Raw genomic sequence first — 17,733 nt, 5'->3', positions numbered from 1 at the left:
ATGCTGGTTAACGCTCACAGAGGGCGGCCTGTGCGTCCGGCCCGGTGCTCAGCAAGTCACATATATGTTAGCCCACGAATCCTACCACCCTCTAAAGTAAGTGGCATTGTTCTCCCCATTTTGCAGATGGGGAAACTGAGGTACAAATAACTTGGCCACAGTCCTGCTGCCAGAAAGCAGGGCAGAGCCGAGATTCGAATCCACACCTCGCCCTTTGGGTTTGGGGTTCCAAATGAGAGGCCCCCCGACCATCCAGCTGGCCACAGGAGTTGACCACGTGTCCCAGGGAGAGCCACAGAGCCCCATGCCAGGAGTGCAGGACTGTGGGTGGGTGAAGAGCATGCAGGGAGGGGGACGCTCCTGCAGCCCAGGAGCGCTGGGAACTGGCCAGGCTGGTCCCGCTTTTCATCTCACTAAATCTCACTAATGAGCCGCGCTGGGGGCGGCCAGACATGGCACCCCTGGCCGAGAGCCCTGCTGATAGGGGCCGAGATACAGTCCTTCCCCACCACCCCCGCCCCGGCCCTGTCCCGCCCACGGAGCCAGCACCGGTGCACCGCGAGCCACCCGCCCCAGTAAAGGGAAGGCACCCAGGTGCCCGCTGAGAGGACACACCCAGCTCTCGCTCTCCTTCCTCAGAAGGCAACACGGACGTATGTGCTGAGGACAGTGGCCATCCGGCCCCACCTGCTTGTCACCCGATGAGCAAACCTAGTGAAGGGAAGGCACCACCCCAAGGTCACTCGGGGGGCAGCCCGAGTAGGAGAAAGACTTCAATGTCTGCAGCCAGCCAGGGCTCAGATCCTGACTTGAGCAGTGAGACCTTGAGGAGCTACTTTACATTTCTGACCCTCAGTTTCATCATATGTAAAACGGGAGTAATAAGTCCCACCTAGTTAAGCATGTTGCGCAGGGCGGGAGTAAAACCAGGGTCACTTCTGCAAACACCTGAATCAAGTTTCAAAGACAACTTTGGGGTTCAAAGACTGAGCTGGAGGTTTAGATCAGCATCTGGAACCCCCAAAGCAGCTTCAGATCATTTCTGCTCTGGACAAGAGTGGGGTATCCATGGCTATCTCACCAGCACCTAAAACCGCCTGGCACACAGAGCCACTCAACACACACTTATTACAGGCAGACGTGTGAATGGCTGGCACCGGGCAGGGGCTCCCTCAGCGGCAACGGCGGCCACTCGTTCACTCCCCAAGGGGGTGGCTTTAACCGCTACACTGAGCCTTCACGCTGCCCCCTGACCAGCACGGGGCTCTGGCCGTGGGTCCCTTTTCTCTCCTAGGGGCCCACACTTGCCTGTGGCACTTGATCCTATAAAATAGGTTCCTTCTAGAAAACAGGCACCGCACAGTGGAGAAGAGACCAAGGTTAACACTGCCAGGGCCGAGATGTGCCAGCGTCAAGGACCTCCACGCGCGCTGGAGGACACGGGGTTCCTTCCGTGGGACCGTCCCAGCAATGCAAAACCCCCGTCCCACCCACCGGCAGAAGCCGCAGGCAAAGCCAGACTGCGGGACGCTCTGCAGAAGCGTCAAGGTCATGAAAGACGAGGACGGACCGGAGGAAACTGATGAGAGTGAGAACTAAATGCAATGAGGGATCCTGGGCGGGACCTGGGGACAGACAGGGGACCTCAGGGGGAAACTGGAGAAATAGAAAAAAAGTTTACTTTAAAAAAAAAAGGGGGTGGCGGTGTTCCTTCCAGGACCCTGGGTTTCCTAGCAAATGCCGATAGGAGCCGACACCTCTCAATGGTGGGACGCATTCAGGACGCCCACCGTGGACAGGCGGGAGGAGGCGGGGTGCTGGGGCCTGAGAAAAGCCCCTATCCTGGCCCAAGATGCCCCCTCCTTGAATTGCTGATGGGGCAGGGGTGGGTGGGGACCCAGGTCTCAGCTGGCCCCAAACGACCCGAGCCCAGGCCAGGCTGCGGGTCAGGGACTGCCTGCTGGGTGGGTTTTGCAAGCCCAGTGGGGTCACCTCAAGTCAGACCCCCACTCCGCACCCCGCTGGTCACTCTTCCTGCTTCAATTGTGTGGGTGCCACTGTCGTCCCCTGCAGCCAGAGGGGCAGCGTGACTCAGGGATTAAGCACCCAGATCAAAGTCACACAGCTTGCGGTCAAATATTGGCTCTACTCTTATCGAGCTCTAAATGACTTAGCCTCTCTGAGCCTCAGTTTCCCCGGCTGCAAAATGGGAGTCACTGCAGCGCACACACCACAGGGCTGGGGCGGGGTTAGCTGAGCGTGCAGGCATGGGGGGCTGTCTCGTGTCTGGGATACGCGGGAGCCGGGCTCCGCCTCGACCTGGGTTCACCCTCCAAGGATTTGGGCTCCTTTTAAGGAGCTGATAAAAGCCAGCAACTGAGGCCTGAAGTCAGAATCCGCTGGTACCAGGGAGCTGAAAAAAGGCCCTGGGCCACCCACACCATTCCTGCTGATGCTGGCACAAGCCGGGACACGCTTTTGTTCCGCCTTGCGGATGTCGCCTTGCCCAGATGCAGGGAATTCTCAAGCAACCTGCATCTTGGAAGCGTCTCCTCCAGCATCTGCAAGGAGAGGCCAGGGCTCGCACACGGGCGATCAGCCTGCGGGAGGACGCGGGGTCCCAGGCCTGGGTGGGGACACACGCACAGCCCGCTTCAGCTGTCTTGGGTTTGGGCTCAGGAGCAGGGTTGGGAGGTTTGGGGGTTTGGAGGGTCCAGGGTGTTTCCGCTGCTCTAAGAACGCTGCTCAGTCCGCAGGAGGGAAACCGCGGAAGGGGAGGGCCAGGAGGACTCGTCTACCCGGTCGATCCAGCAGAACCCGAGAACTGTCCCAGATCCCGGCCTCCCCTCCCCTGGTTCCACCCGGGAACGGATGCCCTGTGTACCCCCTCCAACCGTCCCTACGGCCGCTACCTTGGTCAAAGTCACCCCCTGTCACCTGGACCAAGGCAACCACTGCCCGCTCTCTATTCTGAGAGCGCAGGTGAGGTTGAGGCTGGACGACGGTGCCATCAGGTCGCACTGCAGAGGGATCTAAGAGTCGGAGACACCTGCTTCCCGGCCTCCTGCCCCTCGGGAGACACCCAGACCCTCCCAGGACACCTGTCTCAGCCTTAATTTCTTCGTCCATAAATGGGGTCCCCGCATCTGCTCGCCGTGTAACAGAAAGATGCATTCGATAGGTAAAATACGTCCCCAAGGGGGTGGGGGCGCCACACTGCTCTGCGTGCAAGGCCAGCGCCATCCCATAGAAATGGAGCTCGGGCCACATGTGTAATTAAAATTTTTCTAGTAGCCACATGAAAAGAGTAAAAAGAAACAGGTGAGCTTAATGTTTGTATTTTATTTAACCTAATATATCCAAAATATTATCAATCTGACAGGTAAGTTAATAGAACATTCTGAATGAGCTATTTTACCTTCTTTTCATACGAAGTCTTCAAAACCTGCCACACAGCCACACCTGCACCACAGCCATCTCCCGTGGCTAGCGGTTATGACACAGGATGGCGTCACTCTAGGTGGTTTGGGTCCCTCTGTCCCGCTTAGCTCTAAGGCTGCAGCGACCGAAGCTCGTCAGTTCTGCTGCAATAAAGTTGATCAGCTCTTGGAGCATCTTTCCGTCTCACTCAGCGCCTGGTACTTGGGGACACTTCAGAAATGCTCATTCCCCTCTCCCTGCCGCTCCCCCACCAGGCCACACCTGGCCAGACACCTGCCCCGGGGCCCCTCCCTGTCTGCCTGACTCCAAAACCGCCCAAGGCTCCCAGCTGTGCCCAGTGGAGCATGGTGCCAGGGTGTGGAGTGCCCAGCGCGGAACCACAGCCTAAACGCCCCTCCCTGGGCCCCCAGAGCTGCAGCGGCCGTTCCCACGGGCAGAGCTGGGGGCACTTGGCATGCTGCCAGCTGTCCCTGTCTCCAGGCTGGGAGAACAGCCTCTCCCCTGAGCGGCCAACCCAGGAACGGAGCACAGCACAGCGACATCAGAGAGGACACGTTCCTGCCATCGCCTCCACCTGGCTGTCCCTGCTGCCCAGAGCTGCTCTGTCCCTGTGCGGGGTGGCAGCCCAGCCTGCACTTTCTTCTGTGCGTATAGGTGGGCCCTTGCAGCCTCCGTGCTCCCTGCCCGGCCAGGGCCACCAGCCCTTGCCTGACTGTGGTTTCTCCCTTTGGGGTTGATTCTGCCTCAGTGGGTGTGTACGTGGGGTGCATCTGTGCTGGAATGTTTGGAACGCACAGGAGTCCACACCTCTCGCCAGGAACCGGCCTCACCTCTCCCAGAGCAGAGGCCTGGCCTCCTGCCAGCCACGGCATCCTCTTCTGCTGTCCTGCCTGCCTCTAGGGCTGGCCTGGGCCTCAGTGGTTCCCTGGAGACCTCCGGGTCTGGTGGGAGGCACACCTCCGGTGACATGTAGTCCCCGCCCCCTGCCTGGCTCCTGGAATGTCTATCCTGGCTTTGACACAAAGGCTGCACACAGTAGGCATTCAGGAAACAATCACTAAATAGTAACAGCACTGAGAGCACCTACTGGGTGCCCATGGCCTGCTGGGCCCTTTTGTGCATCATCCATTGAAATCTCATGGCCCTAAGGGTGGCAAGTAGGTGCCCTTACTGGTATTAGGGCTCTTTTCTCAATCGTATCTAAGAAGCTCTGACGTCCGCATGTTTCAGATGAAGGTAACTGAGGCTCAGAGGGGTTAAGAAACCTGTCCAAGGTCACAGAGCTGGGGAGTGGCGGTGCCAGGATTCGAACCCAAGCAACCAGGCTTCCAAGCCACCTCCTCAGTATCAGAGGAACGTCAGTGCCAACCTACACCCACCCCACCACGGAGAAAGGAACGGGAGACATCGGGGAGACAGGACGATGGAGAGAGGCATCCACCACCCAGGGGAGGCAGAATGACCCACCTCTTGCTGGCATCCTCGTCAGTGCAATTAATCCCAGGGGTTGGGTAACAATCAGCGGTGGGAAACTGAGGCTGAGTCATTCCCCTAAGGTGCCACCACAAGGGACTCCCAGCCTGTCCCTCTGAACAGGCCTTGCAGGTGGCAGGAACCAGCAAGGACTGAACACCTTCCTGGCCACGCCCTACCCCAGCACCTGACACGGTTTCCGTCTCTGGTCCTCGTAACAACCCGGCGCGGTAGGTGCTATCATGGACGCCACCGCGGAAGAGGAGGCCAAGCCCAGGGAGGAGCGGCAACTTGCTCCGAGTCACAGGCTCAGGAAAGGTCTATGCTGGGGACTGCTGCAGCCCAGCCAGGTACCTTCTAGACATTCAGTAACTGCCAAATAAATTTTCAACCCCACCTCCCAACCTCCTGTCCTCTCTCAGCCCCTCCTATAGGCCCTGGCGACAGGCCCTTCTCCAGTAACAAGCTCCTAGAGATACAAATTGTTGACATGCTATAAAATGTCTGCTCAGTTTAACACCTATTTACGGAGCCCCAAGCTTATGCAAGGCCTGGAATTAAGGGCAACAGAAACCTCCCCGCCCCCCAGAGATGAGTAAATCCCTATTGTCCACAAGTTTATAGGCTAATAGGTAGGGTTAAGAAAAACACCCCAATGACTATAATTACAAAGATTCCAGATCACCTAGGTCAGGCTATTTTCACCCACTCTTTCCCATTCAGGCCTTATAACCTAACTTGAATTGTGAAAATGTAACTGAAACCAATAAAAGGCAGGAAAAGAGAAAAAAAGAAACAAAGGAAAAGCACGATAAACAGGACAACATGGTAGAGTAGATCCAAACACATCAACACTACAATAAATGTGAATGAGTTAATCTTGTCTATTAAAAGGTAAAAGACTGTCAGGTGAGAATACAAAAAAAAAAAATAACACCTCCACCCCCAGCTATATACCATTTACAGGACACACACCTGAAACTAAATGATAGAGGAAGATTAAGAATAAAGGACCCACCCGGCAACGGGCACAGAAAAGGGAAAGAAAGCATCATCCCTGTACCTCTCAGACAAGCCGGAGTGAAGCAATCAGTGTAACTATGTGGTTCCCGGAGGGCCGATGTCTGGCTCCCACCCCCAGAGGTTTTCACTTCACTGGTCTTAGGGCTCGGACAGCAGGTTTAAAGCTTCCCGGGTGATTCTCATGTACAGCCAGGGCTGAGAACGAGGACCTGAAACCACAGCAAGGCTCAAAGGGGAGCAGGATGAGGAAGAATCCCTAGATCTCTCCAGGAAGGAAGTCTTATGAGAAAGCAGTACACAGGAGGTGCCCAATAAATACCAGATTGATTGGTCAATTGACTGATACTCTCCCTGCTGGAAACTTCTGTGGCAATTAGACAGTAAATTCCCCCACACCCAGGTATTAATCTCGGGGAAATAGATCCTAAGATGAGAGGGTTGCTGGGGTAGTAATTCCAGGTCTGGGGCCTAATCCGTTTCCGCCCAGGGAAGGCCACCCTACCTCCGAGCCTCTGGCGGGGCCTAGGTCTCTGTGTCAGGTGAGTGCTTTGGGGCTATCGTTACAGACACACAAGAGTTCGAGTCATTTCAGGGAACACTAAGGCAGTCTTGAAGATTTCTGCAAGATTTAAACAGAGCTCAAGCCAACCTTGGTGCCCCCTCCGCCCCCCCGGGATTACGATGTCACTCTGGGTTCAAGACAAGTGGACAAGGAGTACCAGCCTACATTATTTAAGCACATACCACGTGCCTGACACTTTACACACATCTTCTCCCCAATCCTACACACCTCCAATGTGCAGATTCAAAACAGACCTGCCACCACTTTTTATTGAGCACCTACTATGTGCTGGGCACCATTCTGGGGGTACGGGAGTTTCCACGCCAGTGATAAGGAAAGAAGCCCAGAGTGGGGCTGAAATCGTGGCCAACCTCCCAGCTGACAAGTGGCACAGCTGGCTCTGGAAGGTGGGTCTGAGGTTTGAAGCCCAGGCCTTCTGTTCCTCCCCCTGAGCCCTCGGTCCCTGCCCCTGGGCTTCAGCCTCCCCGTCAGCAACGTGAGGGTCTGCTTGCCCACTTTATAGTTCGGAGGAGTTGAGCTCCTATGTGGCGCAGCAGGGCTGAGGCCCCCTCTGGTCTTGGTGGCACAAACTCAGAATCCTTCCTCAGCCTTCAGCTGGAAACAAAAAGTCCCCACAGCCAAGATGGAGAAGTGGAAACCCTAAAAGGTATAAACCTGAAACCCAAGCTGGGCGGCAAAGAATTCTGCAAATTCTGTCTCTTCTGCAGCCCTGCGGCCTTCAGGGCTCAGGCGGAGCCACTGCCAAGGGGTGAGCAGCAGCTCGCTGTGTTTGTCTCACTGACAGGGGCGGGGACGCAGCCCGGTTAGAACAGCGGGGACTCTGAGCTTTGCTGGGAAAGCAAGGTGAGGTAGACTCTATCTCAGACAGACACTGTAAACACAGTCAGGGGGACTGTTCCAAGCTGGGGCCCCACCTCAGGCCCTCCTGTGTTCACACTTTCCGTCCCCCAACTCCACGGAGAGTCTCCCTTTGTGACTCCCCCTCTGGAACCTGCTCAGCTGCCTTCCATTCTCGCTCCCCAGGCCGGGCTCCCTCCCCTTCCTCCCAGACCCTTTCTTTCCCCCACGGGCTGCACTCCACTCCGAGACCCGGGACTCTGGGCTTCCTTCTGAGCTTTCGCCCATGCCGCACCCCTGCAAATTCTCCTCCTCCATCCCCCTCACTTGGCAAAACTTGAAGAGTCATGATCTACTCAAACACACGGAAAAGCACTGAAAAGACCTGGGCCAGGGGCGGTGGCTCACACCTGTAATCCCAGCACTTTGACAGGCCAAGGCAGGAGGATCACTTGAGCTCAGGGGTTCAAGACCAGCCTGGGCAATATCAAGACCCTGTCTCTAGAAAAAAACAAATAAATTAGCCAGGCGTGGTGGCACCTGTAGTCCCAGCTATTCGGGAGGCTGGGGCAGGAAAATCCATTGAGCCCAGGAGTTGGAGGTTGCTGTCAGCTGTGATGACGTCACTGTACTACAGTCTGCGTGACAGAGCGAGACTCTGTCCAAAAAAAAAAAAAAAAACCAAAAAAAAAAACAAAAACCAAAAAAAACCCCAGCCAGCCCCGTGCGGCCCACCAGGATTTAGTTGATGTTCTCACGTTGCCGTGTTTGCTTCAGGTTTTCTTTCAAAAGGAATAAAGTGCTACTGTGCACGACGCTTTCAGCCCCTTCCTCACGTATATAGGGTTAGACTTAGTGGTTTCTTCCTAAGCCCGTTTTATACTCTCAGCGCACGCGTGTCTGCATCCGGGCACAGTGTGTGGGATTGCTCTGGTATGTTCTTTAAAGTGCGTCTGTACAAACCACCTCTTTGCAGCCCTCGTCAACTCGCTTTATCCACTTGACGCGATGCTTTCTCGGGCTGTGTCTACACACGTCCCTGTCGCACTCCTTCCCTGTGCTGTCTGTCCAGACACCTCCTGGGCGTCCTGGGCTGGCTAAGACCACCCTCCCCCTTCCGGAGGCCCATCCGGGGTCGGGGTTGGGGGGTCGGGGGCATGCTCTGCACTTCCCGAGTCCTCTGCCTCTATCTCAGCACTTGTCACCCTGCATTGTCCCCAGCTGTTTACTCAGCCTGCTTGCCACCCACTGTCCTGCACACAGAAGGTGACTGAATGGGGGGCGGGGGCAACCTTGCATTCCTTTCCACCCATCCACCCCCACCTGCTGGGTTCCACTGGCCCTGGGGGTGCGCAGGCCGCTGTATGCTCCATGGAGACGCTGAAGGAGGGGGAGAGTCTTAGCAGCCCCCCCCCGGCTCACCCCCGTTCATTCATTCAGCACATGTTGGGGGACACGTGTGCAGCCACATCTGGCCACTACAGAGTCACCTGGCTGCTGAGATAGGAGCCACAGAGGAGAAGGGGAGACAGCACGTGGATCTGCCCCAGCGAGAGGCCGGGGAGGGCTTCCCAGAGGAACAAGGGGTGAGCCTGGAAGCGGGGTGGGAAGAACATCCTGGCAGGAGGGGTGGATGGGCAAAGGCTGGGCGGCCAGATGCAGCCCGGAGACCGGAGGGTGACAGGGTGACAGGCATGTCTCCATGCTGTACAGAGCAGCGGCTCCCGGGGCCTCAGAGCAAAGGGAGGTCTGGGGTGGGGGTTAGGCAGCCGGGGGTATGGTCAGATTTGTATGTTGTAAGGAGCTCCCTGGCAGCCATGGGGAGAAGGGCAGTATTGGGGCGGAAGCAGGAACCATGAAGAGGCTGCTGCAGCTGTCCAGGTGAGAGAGGCTGGTGGCCCCAGGGGCTGCTAGCTCTGGAAGCAGGGAGAGGTGGGGGTCCATTTAAAGTGGAAGAGGCAGGGCTGGGATCTGAAGAGAGGCAGAAAGGGGCCCCAGGCGGCCTCCGCAGGCTCAGGAGGCTACAGCACAGTAACCTGCCAACGGCAGTGGAGAGAACAAAGACCAGAGCCCATTTCCCTCTTTGGGCTCCCAAGACAGGCCGGGACAGGCCCGCTGGGAGGGTGGCGGGTGGTGCCAGCAGCACCTCGCAGGGCCCTGCCTGGCAGCTACTTGCCGGGAAGGCCAGGTTCCCTTCCCTTGACGAGGAGCCTGCCCCAGCCCCCACGTCCCTCCTGATGTCTCCCCCTACCTTAGGGTGTTGCCCAAGGGTGTGAACTGGGCTATGCCTCTCGCCCCAAACTCCCTCTCCCCAGAGATCCCCCTGAAATGCTGCCATCAGCTCCGTCCTGAATCTCATTCATTAGGTCCCATTCCTCTGCCAAGAGAACTAGGCGAGCGGGTGGAGGGAAGCCAGGTGGAAAGGGTTGCTGAGGGTAGAGGCGGAGCACATGAAAGCCGACATATGACTCCACCATCGGGCCTGGGGCGGTCCCTGGAGACGGCTGCCACCAGCCCCAGGTACGGACGGGGAGGCCTGTTTCCCACCCAAGGGAACCCGGACGCCACCATCGGCCGTGTGTGAGCCCTGAGCACAAGGTGAACGAACACCTTTACTCTGGGCCTCAGTGCCACCCTCGGTGACATGGGACACCACCGCCCGCCTGGCACGCACTGTCAGAATGCGTGGCTGTAACGCCCACGCCGTGCTGGGCACAGCATGAAGGTGCTGGAGAGATGGCCGGTGGCTCACCCCGGGCCAAGTCACCCATACGGCCGGGGGTGGATGGGCTTTGCTGACAAGGCCCCTCCCGATCGCTCCAGCGTTCCAGCTGCCACTGGTCAGAGGGCGCGTGAGAGTCCGTGCGAGTCAGCTGCCTGCTCAGCAACGGGCCCAGCGCGGTCGTTACTCGTAACAGCTGTGTGTGACACCAATCGTGGCTGCTAGGTTTCCCATGCGCTCGCTCTGAGCCGGGTCCTGCCCGTGCATTACCCCACCCGACCCACCCCGCAGCCTCGCCAGCTGGGGTTGCTGTCACCACCCCATCTCGCAGATGAAGAAACTGAGGCCCAGAGACCTGCCCAAGGTCACGCAGCGCAGGAGAGGGAGAGCTGGGGCCTGAACGCACGCCTGGCTGACATCACACACGGCCCCAGGAGGCTCCGGGCAGGCCGTGCCCCCATTTCAGCAGCGCTGCCCCCCACGGCCTGGCCCTGCCTCCCGTGCAGGATTCCGCACTCGGGCCGGGCCAGTCTTTCAAGACCCTGCCTGGGTGAGGCCAGGCTGTTGGGAATTGACTGGGACCCAGGTCTGCGTGGAGGGGTGAGATTAGTCCCATTTTGCAGATGGGGAAGCTGAGGCTCGGCAAGGCCAAGTTTCTTTCTCAAAACCAAACAGGTAAATTCAGTCTGACTCCAGAGCTGGATCTTAACCAGCCCACCACGGGTCAGACACCTCCCCTGGGAAGTCCCTCTCACCTCCCAAGACCTCTGCTGGGAGCTGTCACCTCAAGCCAGTCACAGAGTACCTGAGCGGTCAAGCTGGAGACCTCATCTATGTTCCACTGCTCCGCCTGGCCCCACTCTGCTAGTCATATAACCACGCGTGTCTTTAAGCTTAAGTCCATCTCATCTCCCTGATGTGACTGACAGCGACTCAAGTGCAAGGAGGATGTAGGGGATCCACCTACATCCCCCACAGTGGTGGCCCTGCAGTTGTGCAGTGTACAACCTGGCCATCGGGACACCCAGCTCAACCCCAGCACACAGGGCATGTCTTACCCACACATGCTCAGTAACTGTAATCATCACAACTGCTGTGACACTGAGGCCTCCCATTGTCCTTAACCCTGTCCCTGTGTTGTTTCATTTAATCCTCAGCCAACATCACCAGGCAGGCATGGTGCTTACCCCACTGCACAAGTGAGAAAACAGGCTCAGAGAGGCGAAGCCGCTCCTCCAAGGTTGCACAGCCAGGAGGGTGGGAGCAAGTCTCCTCCAGGGCCTCTCTGCTGGGCTGGACACATCCTTGGTGACCTGCACCACCAGGCCTGACTCTGTCATTAGTTCAGGTGTGAACACCAGCTCCCACACCTGTCATTAGGAACCCGGGCGAGGGAGCAACGGGGTTCACGCCCTGTCCCAGCCCTCCCCAGTTTCAGCTCCTAAAAGGCTGACAAACTGGGAGGGGCGGCCTCCCCTCCAGCCACCGATGCACACTTTGCAGTCCACAGCCCTGACGGCCGGACCCCGGCTCCCAGGTCCCCTGGATGGGCTTGGGGCAGTGATGCTCGGCCTCATCTGAGCACTTCCTGTGTGCTGGGGCCCTCTCCTGCCAGCAGCCCCACACATGAGACACTTATCACCACCCCTGCTTTGCAGACAAGGACAATGAGGTTCCGAGAGGTTCCATGCGTGTGGCAAGCCAGGACCGGAAGCGAGGCGTCCTGCTCTCAGGGCCGGGGCTCCCGCCCATCGCGAGGCAGCCCTGTCCTCCCCAATGAAAGAGGCCCCCAGAAAACTCAGGGTGAAAGAACAACACGGGGGCCAGTTTCCCTGTGACCAGCAACCGCGACTTAGAGCCACAAGTACCCCCAGCTGCGCATCAGGCGGTGCTCACGAGACGCTTGCTGAGAGGATGGGCACAGGGCTGCCCCCACCCCGCAACCCAGCCCAGGGACTAGTTCCAACTGAGGGGAAGGGGCAGAGGGAGACCACGCAGGGACACACCTGCCACCTACTCAGGGCTGTGACTGTGCTCATTCTTAGTGCTGGGGTGACAAAGCCCAAAAGAAGGGTCTTTCACCCATCCTGGGAAGAGACCCAGGAAGGCTTCCTGGAAAAAGAGACCTCTAAGCTCAGACCTGGGCTCACTGGCTGTCAGCCAACGACACAGGGTGGCTGCCTTGGGCCAGCAGTACAGAGCGGGCAGGACCCCCTGTCTCTGCACCCCCCGACCTTCAGAGTCCCGGCAGCTGTAAAGGACAGGTGGCCTTCCCTCCGCCCTCCACCCGCTTGTCTGGGTTCATTACAAGCTTTTGTTAGGTCCGAGCCCCGGCCTTGGGGGTCGGAGCTGGTGGGGGGAGGCGGAGGGCAGGGCGAGGTCTGGCCTATCTCCTGGTGTGTGCAGGGCTGGCTAGGTCTGAGCCTCGGTGGGGGGAGGACAGAACAGTCGTCTGTGGCTGGCATGGAGCATCTGATTGTGCAATGCCTGAGGGAACAGGGCAGGGACTGGACGGGCCCCCGGCCGGGTCTGAGAGCCAGCTGGACAGCCTCGGAGGAACAGCACGCAGGGCCCTGCCCAGCCTCTGGGGCTGTGGGAGGCGAGGAGGGGTGGGTTGGAGGATTCTCCAAGGGGGCGGGGGACTGTCCCTGAGCTTGCAGCAGCCCAGATGGGAGACGTGGGGAGGGCGGATCGCAGGGCAGTGAGTTTCTGAAAGGGCAGACGCAGGGGAACGCAGTGCCCACTGCAGCCTGCTGGCGCCAGGCCCCTGCACCTGTCGGACAGGTGGGCCTGGGTGGACCGCAGGGGGGGGCTGGGGCCCTGGGCGAGTCCTCTCCTGGCTCCATGGGGGCCTGGGGAGGGCACGGGGCCTCCCAGTGAGAGGGGCTGGGGCCAAACTTCCAGCCAGGTAGGCCGTGGGATGTGCCAGATCCCCCCACCTGCCTGAAGCCTCTTGTAGGGCGAAGTTGGCAAAATGCTCCCCTCACCCCCTGCCGAGGGGCCCCATTCTATTTTCCGTGGGGAGGCAAGGAAGGGGCCTAAGTCCTGCCCCCTCGTTCAATCTCAGCATCTCCACCAGGCTCCCCCAAACCGGTTATTAAGTGAATACATTAGGCTTATCAAAACGGACGTGGGCTGCCTCTCAACGCAAACACATCAAGACATGTCATTCCCTTCCCAGGCCGCCCTGGGAACCCGCGGCTGAGACGCGCCAGTTTCGGGGCTGGGGTGGAGGAGGGAGCCACACCCCTGAGAAGCCGTCCTGCGAGGAGGCGGCCCCGACGCCGCCCAGCCTCGGGTCGGAACCGGCGTGGCTGCGCCCTGGGGGCCACGGGGGAGTCTCAGCCTGTACCCCGACCCCATCCCGCACCCACCAAGGCCTCTGGGCGCCGCTCTGGAGTGCAGGGTGGCAGGTGCCGGGAACTGCTGCGGCAGGTGGCCGCCCCCCGCCCCCCTCCTCTCGCCTCCCGACGCCAGGAGCACCTGCGCGCTCTCGGACGCGCGGGGGAGCCGCCCGCGCCCAGCTCCATTTCCCTGCCCCGTGCGTCCCCGGCCCCCCGCAACGCCCCCGCCTTGGGTGTAGTTTCCTCCGGACACTCCGCCCGCCCCAGCATCCCGGTGGCCATTCTGGCGCAGAAGCGACCCTGGGACACTGAGGAGCCCCGTGCCCCAGCTCAGTTGCCCATGCCCTAGGTCCCCAAGGAAGTGCCCCCTGGGCTCCTGGAGTCCCCGATGCCACAAATCGTGCCCCCCTCGGTGCCCCCACCAGTCCCTTCCCGACCCGGGCTGTGCTTCCCCGCGCAAGGGTGGCCTCGGCCCGGCGTTCCCGCGCGCCGCGCGCTGGGGGCTCAGTACCCCGCGCCCGGCCCCGGGCAGCCCCGGGCGGTCTCCCCCGGCGCCAGGGCTTCCCGAGGGCGTCCCGAGCGCGCCGTGCGGCGCCTCCTCACCTCCGGGTCTGCACCGAGGGGCTGTATTTGCCTTTGTTTCTCTTCTTGAAGAGCGAGTTCATGGTGGCGCTCGGGGGTGCGGGCAGGGGCGGCGGCGTAGGTGAGCGAGCGGTGGCGCTGGGACCCCGAGTGCGGCGCGGCCTCGGCGCCCGGTCACTACTGGCGGGGGGCGGGGCGCCCGTCGGCCACTGGCTCTGCGGCCGCTCCCGGGAAGGTGGCGCTTACCTTCCCGAGGAGGGGCGACCGCGCGGGCGGGGCGTCGGGCGCCTTCGGGGCGGGGCGGGCGTGGGGGAGCGAAGGCCACCTACCGGGGCGCACGCAGCCCCACCTCCCCGCCGCCTGGCACGCCTCCCAGCCCGGCCTTCACCGGATTCCACGCTGCTCTCCGCCCTCCTCCTGCTTGGCAGACACCAGCTGGGCCCCGGCCAGGTGCGCCCTATGGGTCCCTGTGCCCCGGGCAGCCGGTGAATTACACTCAGGTGGGAGCAGTGTGGGTGGCGATCGAGGAACGGCTTCGGAGTCTCCTGCCCGAGTTCAAGCCCCGCCGCCCCCACTGGGCAGCTGAGGCTCCTCGGCAAGGTGTTTTCGGGCTCCCAGCCTGTTTTCTTCTTTGTCAAACGGTGACAACAGCTGCCCCCACCCTGTCCCAAAGGGTTGCGCGGTGATTCCTGTAGCTAACTCACGGCTGCGCACGGTGTCGCCGCGCAAACGCAGGAAGCTCGCTGTAGCTATCGGCCTGCCATCTGGGGTGGACAAAAAAACCTTTGAAACTGTAATCACTCCCTGCCCTGGCACGAGAGAAACACTTCGTAGCTGGTCATAAAAGTTGCTCGATTCCAGTTCAGAATTGCCGCACTGCACAATTCTGCCAGCATGTCCCCATTGGAGCGCGTGCCAGGGGAGGAGGCTGCAGCTGGACAGAGAAACTGAGCCTGGCGGAGAGCCCGCCTGGGGCCCACGGTGGGGAGCCGTCCGCGCCACTCTGGAGAGTGCCCGGTCCGAGCCCAGCTGGGGAGGAGCTGGGGGAGACTCCGGAAGGCCGTGAGCGCGATGCTTTATGGTCAAAGGGCTGTTAGGACTCGGGGAGTGGCAAGGTCTGTGCCAAGGTGGGGAGGACAGCGGCCAGAGTTCTGGATTCAAGTTCAGCTGTCTGAGCCTTCGGGCCAGGTTCCTCCCCACTTGCTTTCTTATTTATAAAATAAGGAGTTTAGTGGCGGAATTAATCTTCAAGAGCTTTTCCTGCCCAAGACTCCAAAGCATCTAAGGACACCTTGCCACTGAAGGACTGCAATTTCCAAGTGTCGCAGGGACTCTAGGAAAACCTTTTTTTCTTTTTCTTTTCTTTTCTTTTTTTTTTTTTTTTTTGAGACAGAGTCTCACTCTGTTGCCCAGGCTAGAGTGCCGTAGCATCAGCCTAGCTCACAGCAACCTCAAACTCCTGGGCTCAGGTGATCCTCCTGCCTCAGCCTCTGGGACTACAGGCATGCACCACCATGCCCGGCTAATTTTTTATATATATATTTAGTCGTCCAGCTAATATCTTTCTATTTTTTTTAGTAGAGACAAGGTCTCGCTCTTGCTCAGGCTGGTCTCGAACTCCTGAGCTCAAACGATCCACCTATCTCAGCCTCCCAGAGTGCTAGGATTACAGGCGTGAGCCACCACGCCCAGCCTGGAAAACCTTATTCTTAACAGGGCATCTGTGGATGAGCTTAAAGGGTGTGATTCTTCCTAAAGCTGCTTTCGGAATGTCCTTGTCCACGTGGGCATTTTTCCGGGGCAGGGGCTCTTGCTCAACAGTCTCTCACTCACCGGACGTTTCCCACCACTCTCCAGCCTCGGTGTCCAGGACTTGCCGTGGAACACTGATAAGAAGAGGGAAGAAACAAGAAACTGAAGCAGGCCTTTCTCCTGGGGAGCTTTCAGTCTTGTGGGGGGCAAGGGAGGGAACACATATTAATAAAAACTAAAACAAATCCTACCACTCTGGGAGGCCGAGGTGGGTGGATCGTTTGAGCTCAGGAGTTCGAGACCAGCCTGAGCAAGAGCGAGACCCCATCTCTACTAAAAATAGAAAGAAATTATATGGACAGCTAAAAATATATATATAAAAAAAAAAATTAGCCGGGCATAGTGGTGCATGCCTGTAGTCCCAGCCACTCGGGAGGCTGAAACAGGAGGATCCCTTGAGCTCAGGAGTTTGAGGTTGCTGTGAGCTAGGCTGACGCCACGGCACTCACTCTAGCCTGGGCAACAGAGTGAGACTCTGTCTCAAAAAATAAATAAATAAATAAATAAAAAATAAATAAATAAAAACTAAAACACTCAAGTTGTTACCTTTTCAAAGGAGTCTGGAGACCCGTACAGGAGAAAGACCCTGTGAGAGGCAGTGGCTCTGAGATTGTACATCAGAATCCCTGGGGGAATCTGTAAAATGCAGATTCTGGGCCCCTGGAACCCCTGAAGTCTGGACTGGGGAGTCTGGGGGGTGGGCCAGGAATCTGAACTTCAGACAAGTCGCCCTGGTGGTCTGAGACCTCACTGTGAGTAGCCCTCCAGCTGCTCAGGCGGGAGCCCTGAACAGAGCTTCCCCCAAGCCTAATCCCCAGCTGGTCCTGCGGGGGGGGGGGGGGGGTCCTCTCTCGGGTGCAGCCCCCTGGCAGGTAAGGGCTTGAGCAGTTCCCTCTTCCTGAAGCGACTTCCGTTCCTATGTCTGACAGCATGGAAGGGACGCTCCCTCCAGCCAGGTGACTGGGAGCAGGTGTCAGAGATGAGCCAGGATTTCAGAACACAGGTGTGGCGGGGCACCTAGGACCTGCAGAAGGCTGAGTTCTACACTGAGCTGGCTCACCTGCGCAGACCCTTCCACATGCCCCAGGTGGGACACAGAGAGGGGCTCCCTGGGATTGTTGTTGGTCCCCCGCTCTCGCCCCTGCTCTAGCTCTGCCTGAACACCCTCTCCCACTCCTTCCCAGTTATCTTTCCCTGCAGGTGGGCTCTCAGTGGGCTGCAGTGTGCATTTGGGGACGTTCACTGCCACAGTGTCGCTGACAAGGAAACCCACTGCCCGCCAGGAGGGAGTTGGTTAAATAACTCAGGGCGCATCCACACTGGGGAAGGTCCTGCAGCTGGAAAAGAGGCAGGTGTGGAAGGCCACACACAGAACACACACAGCGGAGCACCAGAGTGCGGAAGGGAGGGCACAGGACACTCCGCTTGTGTTGGAGAGAGAGTGGGGGTGGAGAACAGAGACTATACATGTGTGTAACATGCTTGTATATGCACAGAAAGCTTCTGGAAGAATGCATGAGAACCTGTCTGCTGCGTGCTCTCACAATGGAGGGAAATCGTCTCTGCGCCTCAGTTTTCCTCATCTGTGGAATGGGTGCAAGCATAGCATCAACTTCACAGGGTGAGATCCTGTGTGTTAAGCGCTTGGCACGTCCTCTGGCAGTTAGTGAGGGCGTAACAGATACGAGGGGGTTGTGCCAGTAGCTGGAGGCTGTATCTTTGTGAGTCCGAGGGGTACAAGTCCTCAGATTATGGGAGCTCCAAACGGTGTTCAAATTCAGGACTTCTCCAAACTACCAAATCCCCATTGAAAGGGTTCTAGATCCACAATTCCTAGTGAGTGAAGGTCAGTTTTGGGAGGGACCCTGGACCAGAGACCCTCAGGTCAGGCAGGCTTGCAGCTCAGCGTCTGAGTA

At 58.7% G+C, this 17,733-nt stretch overlaps 1 protein-coding gene across 1 annotated transcript in view; it reads right to left on the bottom strand.

The window, feature by feature from the left end:
- Nucleotides 1-14,198, bottom strand: part of PPL (periplakin) — a 39,393-nt gene extending 25,195 nt beyond the window's left edge. The window contains exon 1 of the mRNA XM_069486961.1: nt 14,027-14,198. Coding sequence (XP_069343062.1) covers nt 14,027-14,088 — 62 coding nt within the window. The 5' untranslated portion in view covers nt 14,089-14,198. The remainder of the gene's footprint in view (nt 1-14,026) is intronic.
- Between the last annotated feature and the right edge of the window lie 3,535 nt (nt 14,199-17,733).

Source organism: Eulemur rufifrons, chromosome 14, assembly GCF_041146395.1.
Source record: "Eulemur rufifrons isolate Redbay chromosome 14, OSU_ERuf_1, whole genome shotgun sequence".
NCBI lineage: Eukaryota > Metazoa > Chordata > Mammalia > Primates > Lemuridae > Eulemur > Eulemur rufifrons.
The sequence above is the reverse complement of the archived record's forward strand: the minus strand, read 5'-3'. Positions and strand labels throughout refer to the sequence as shown.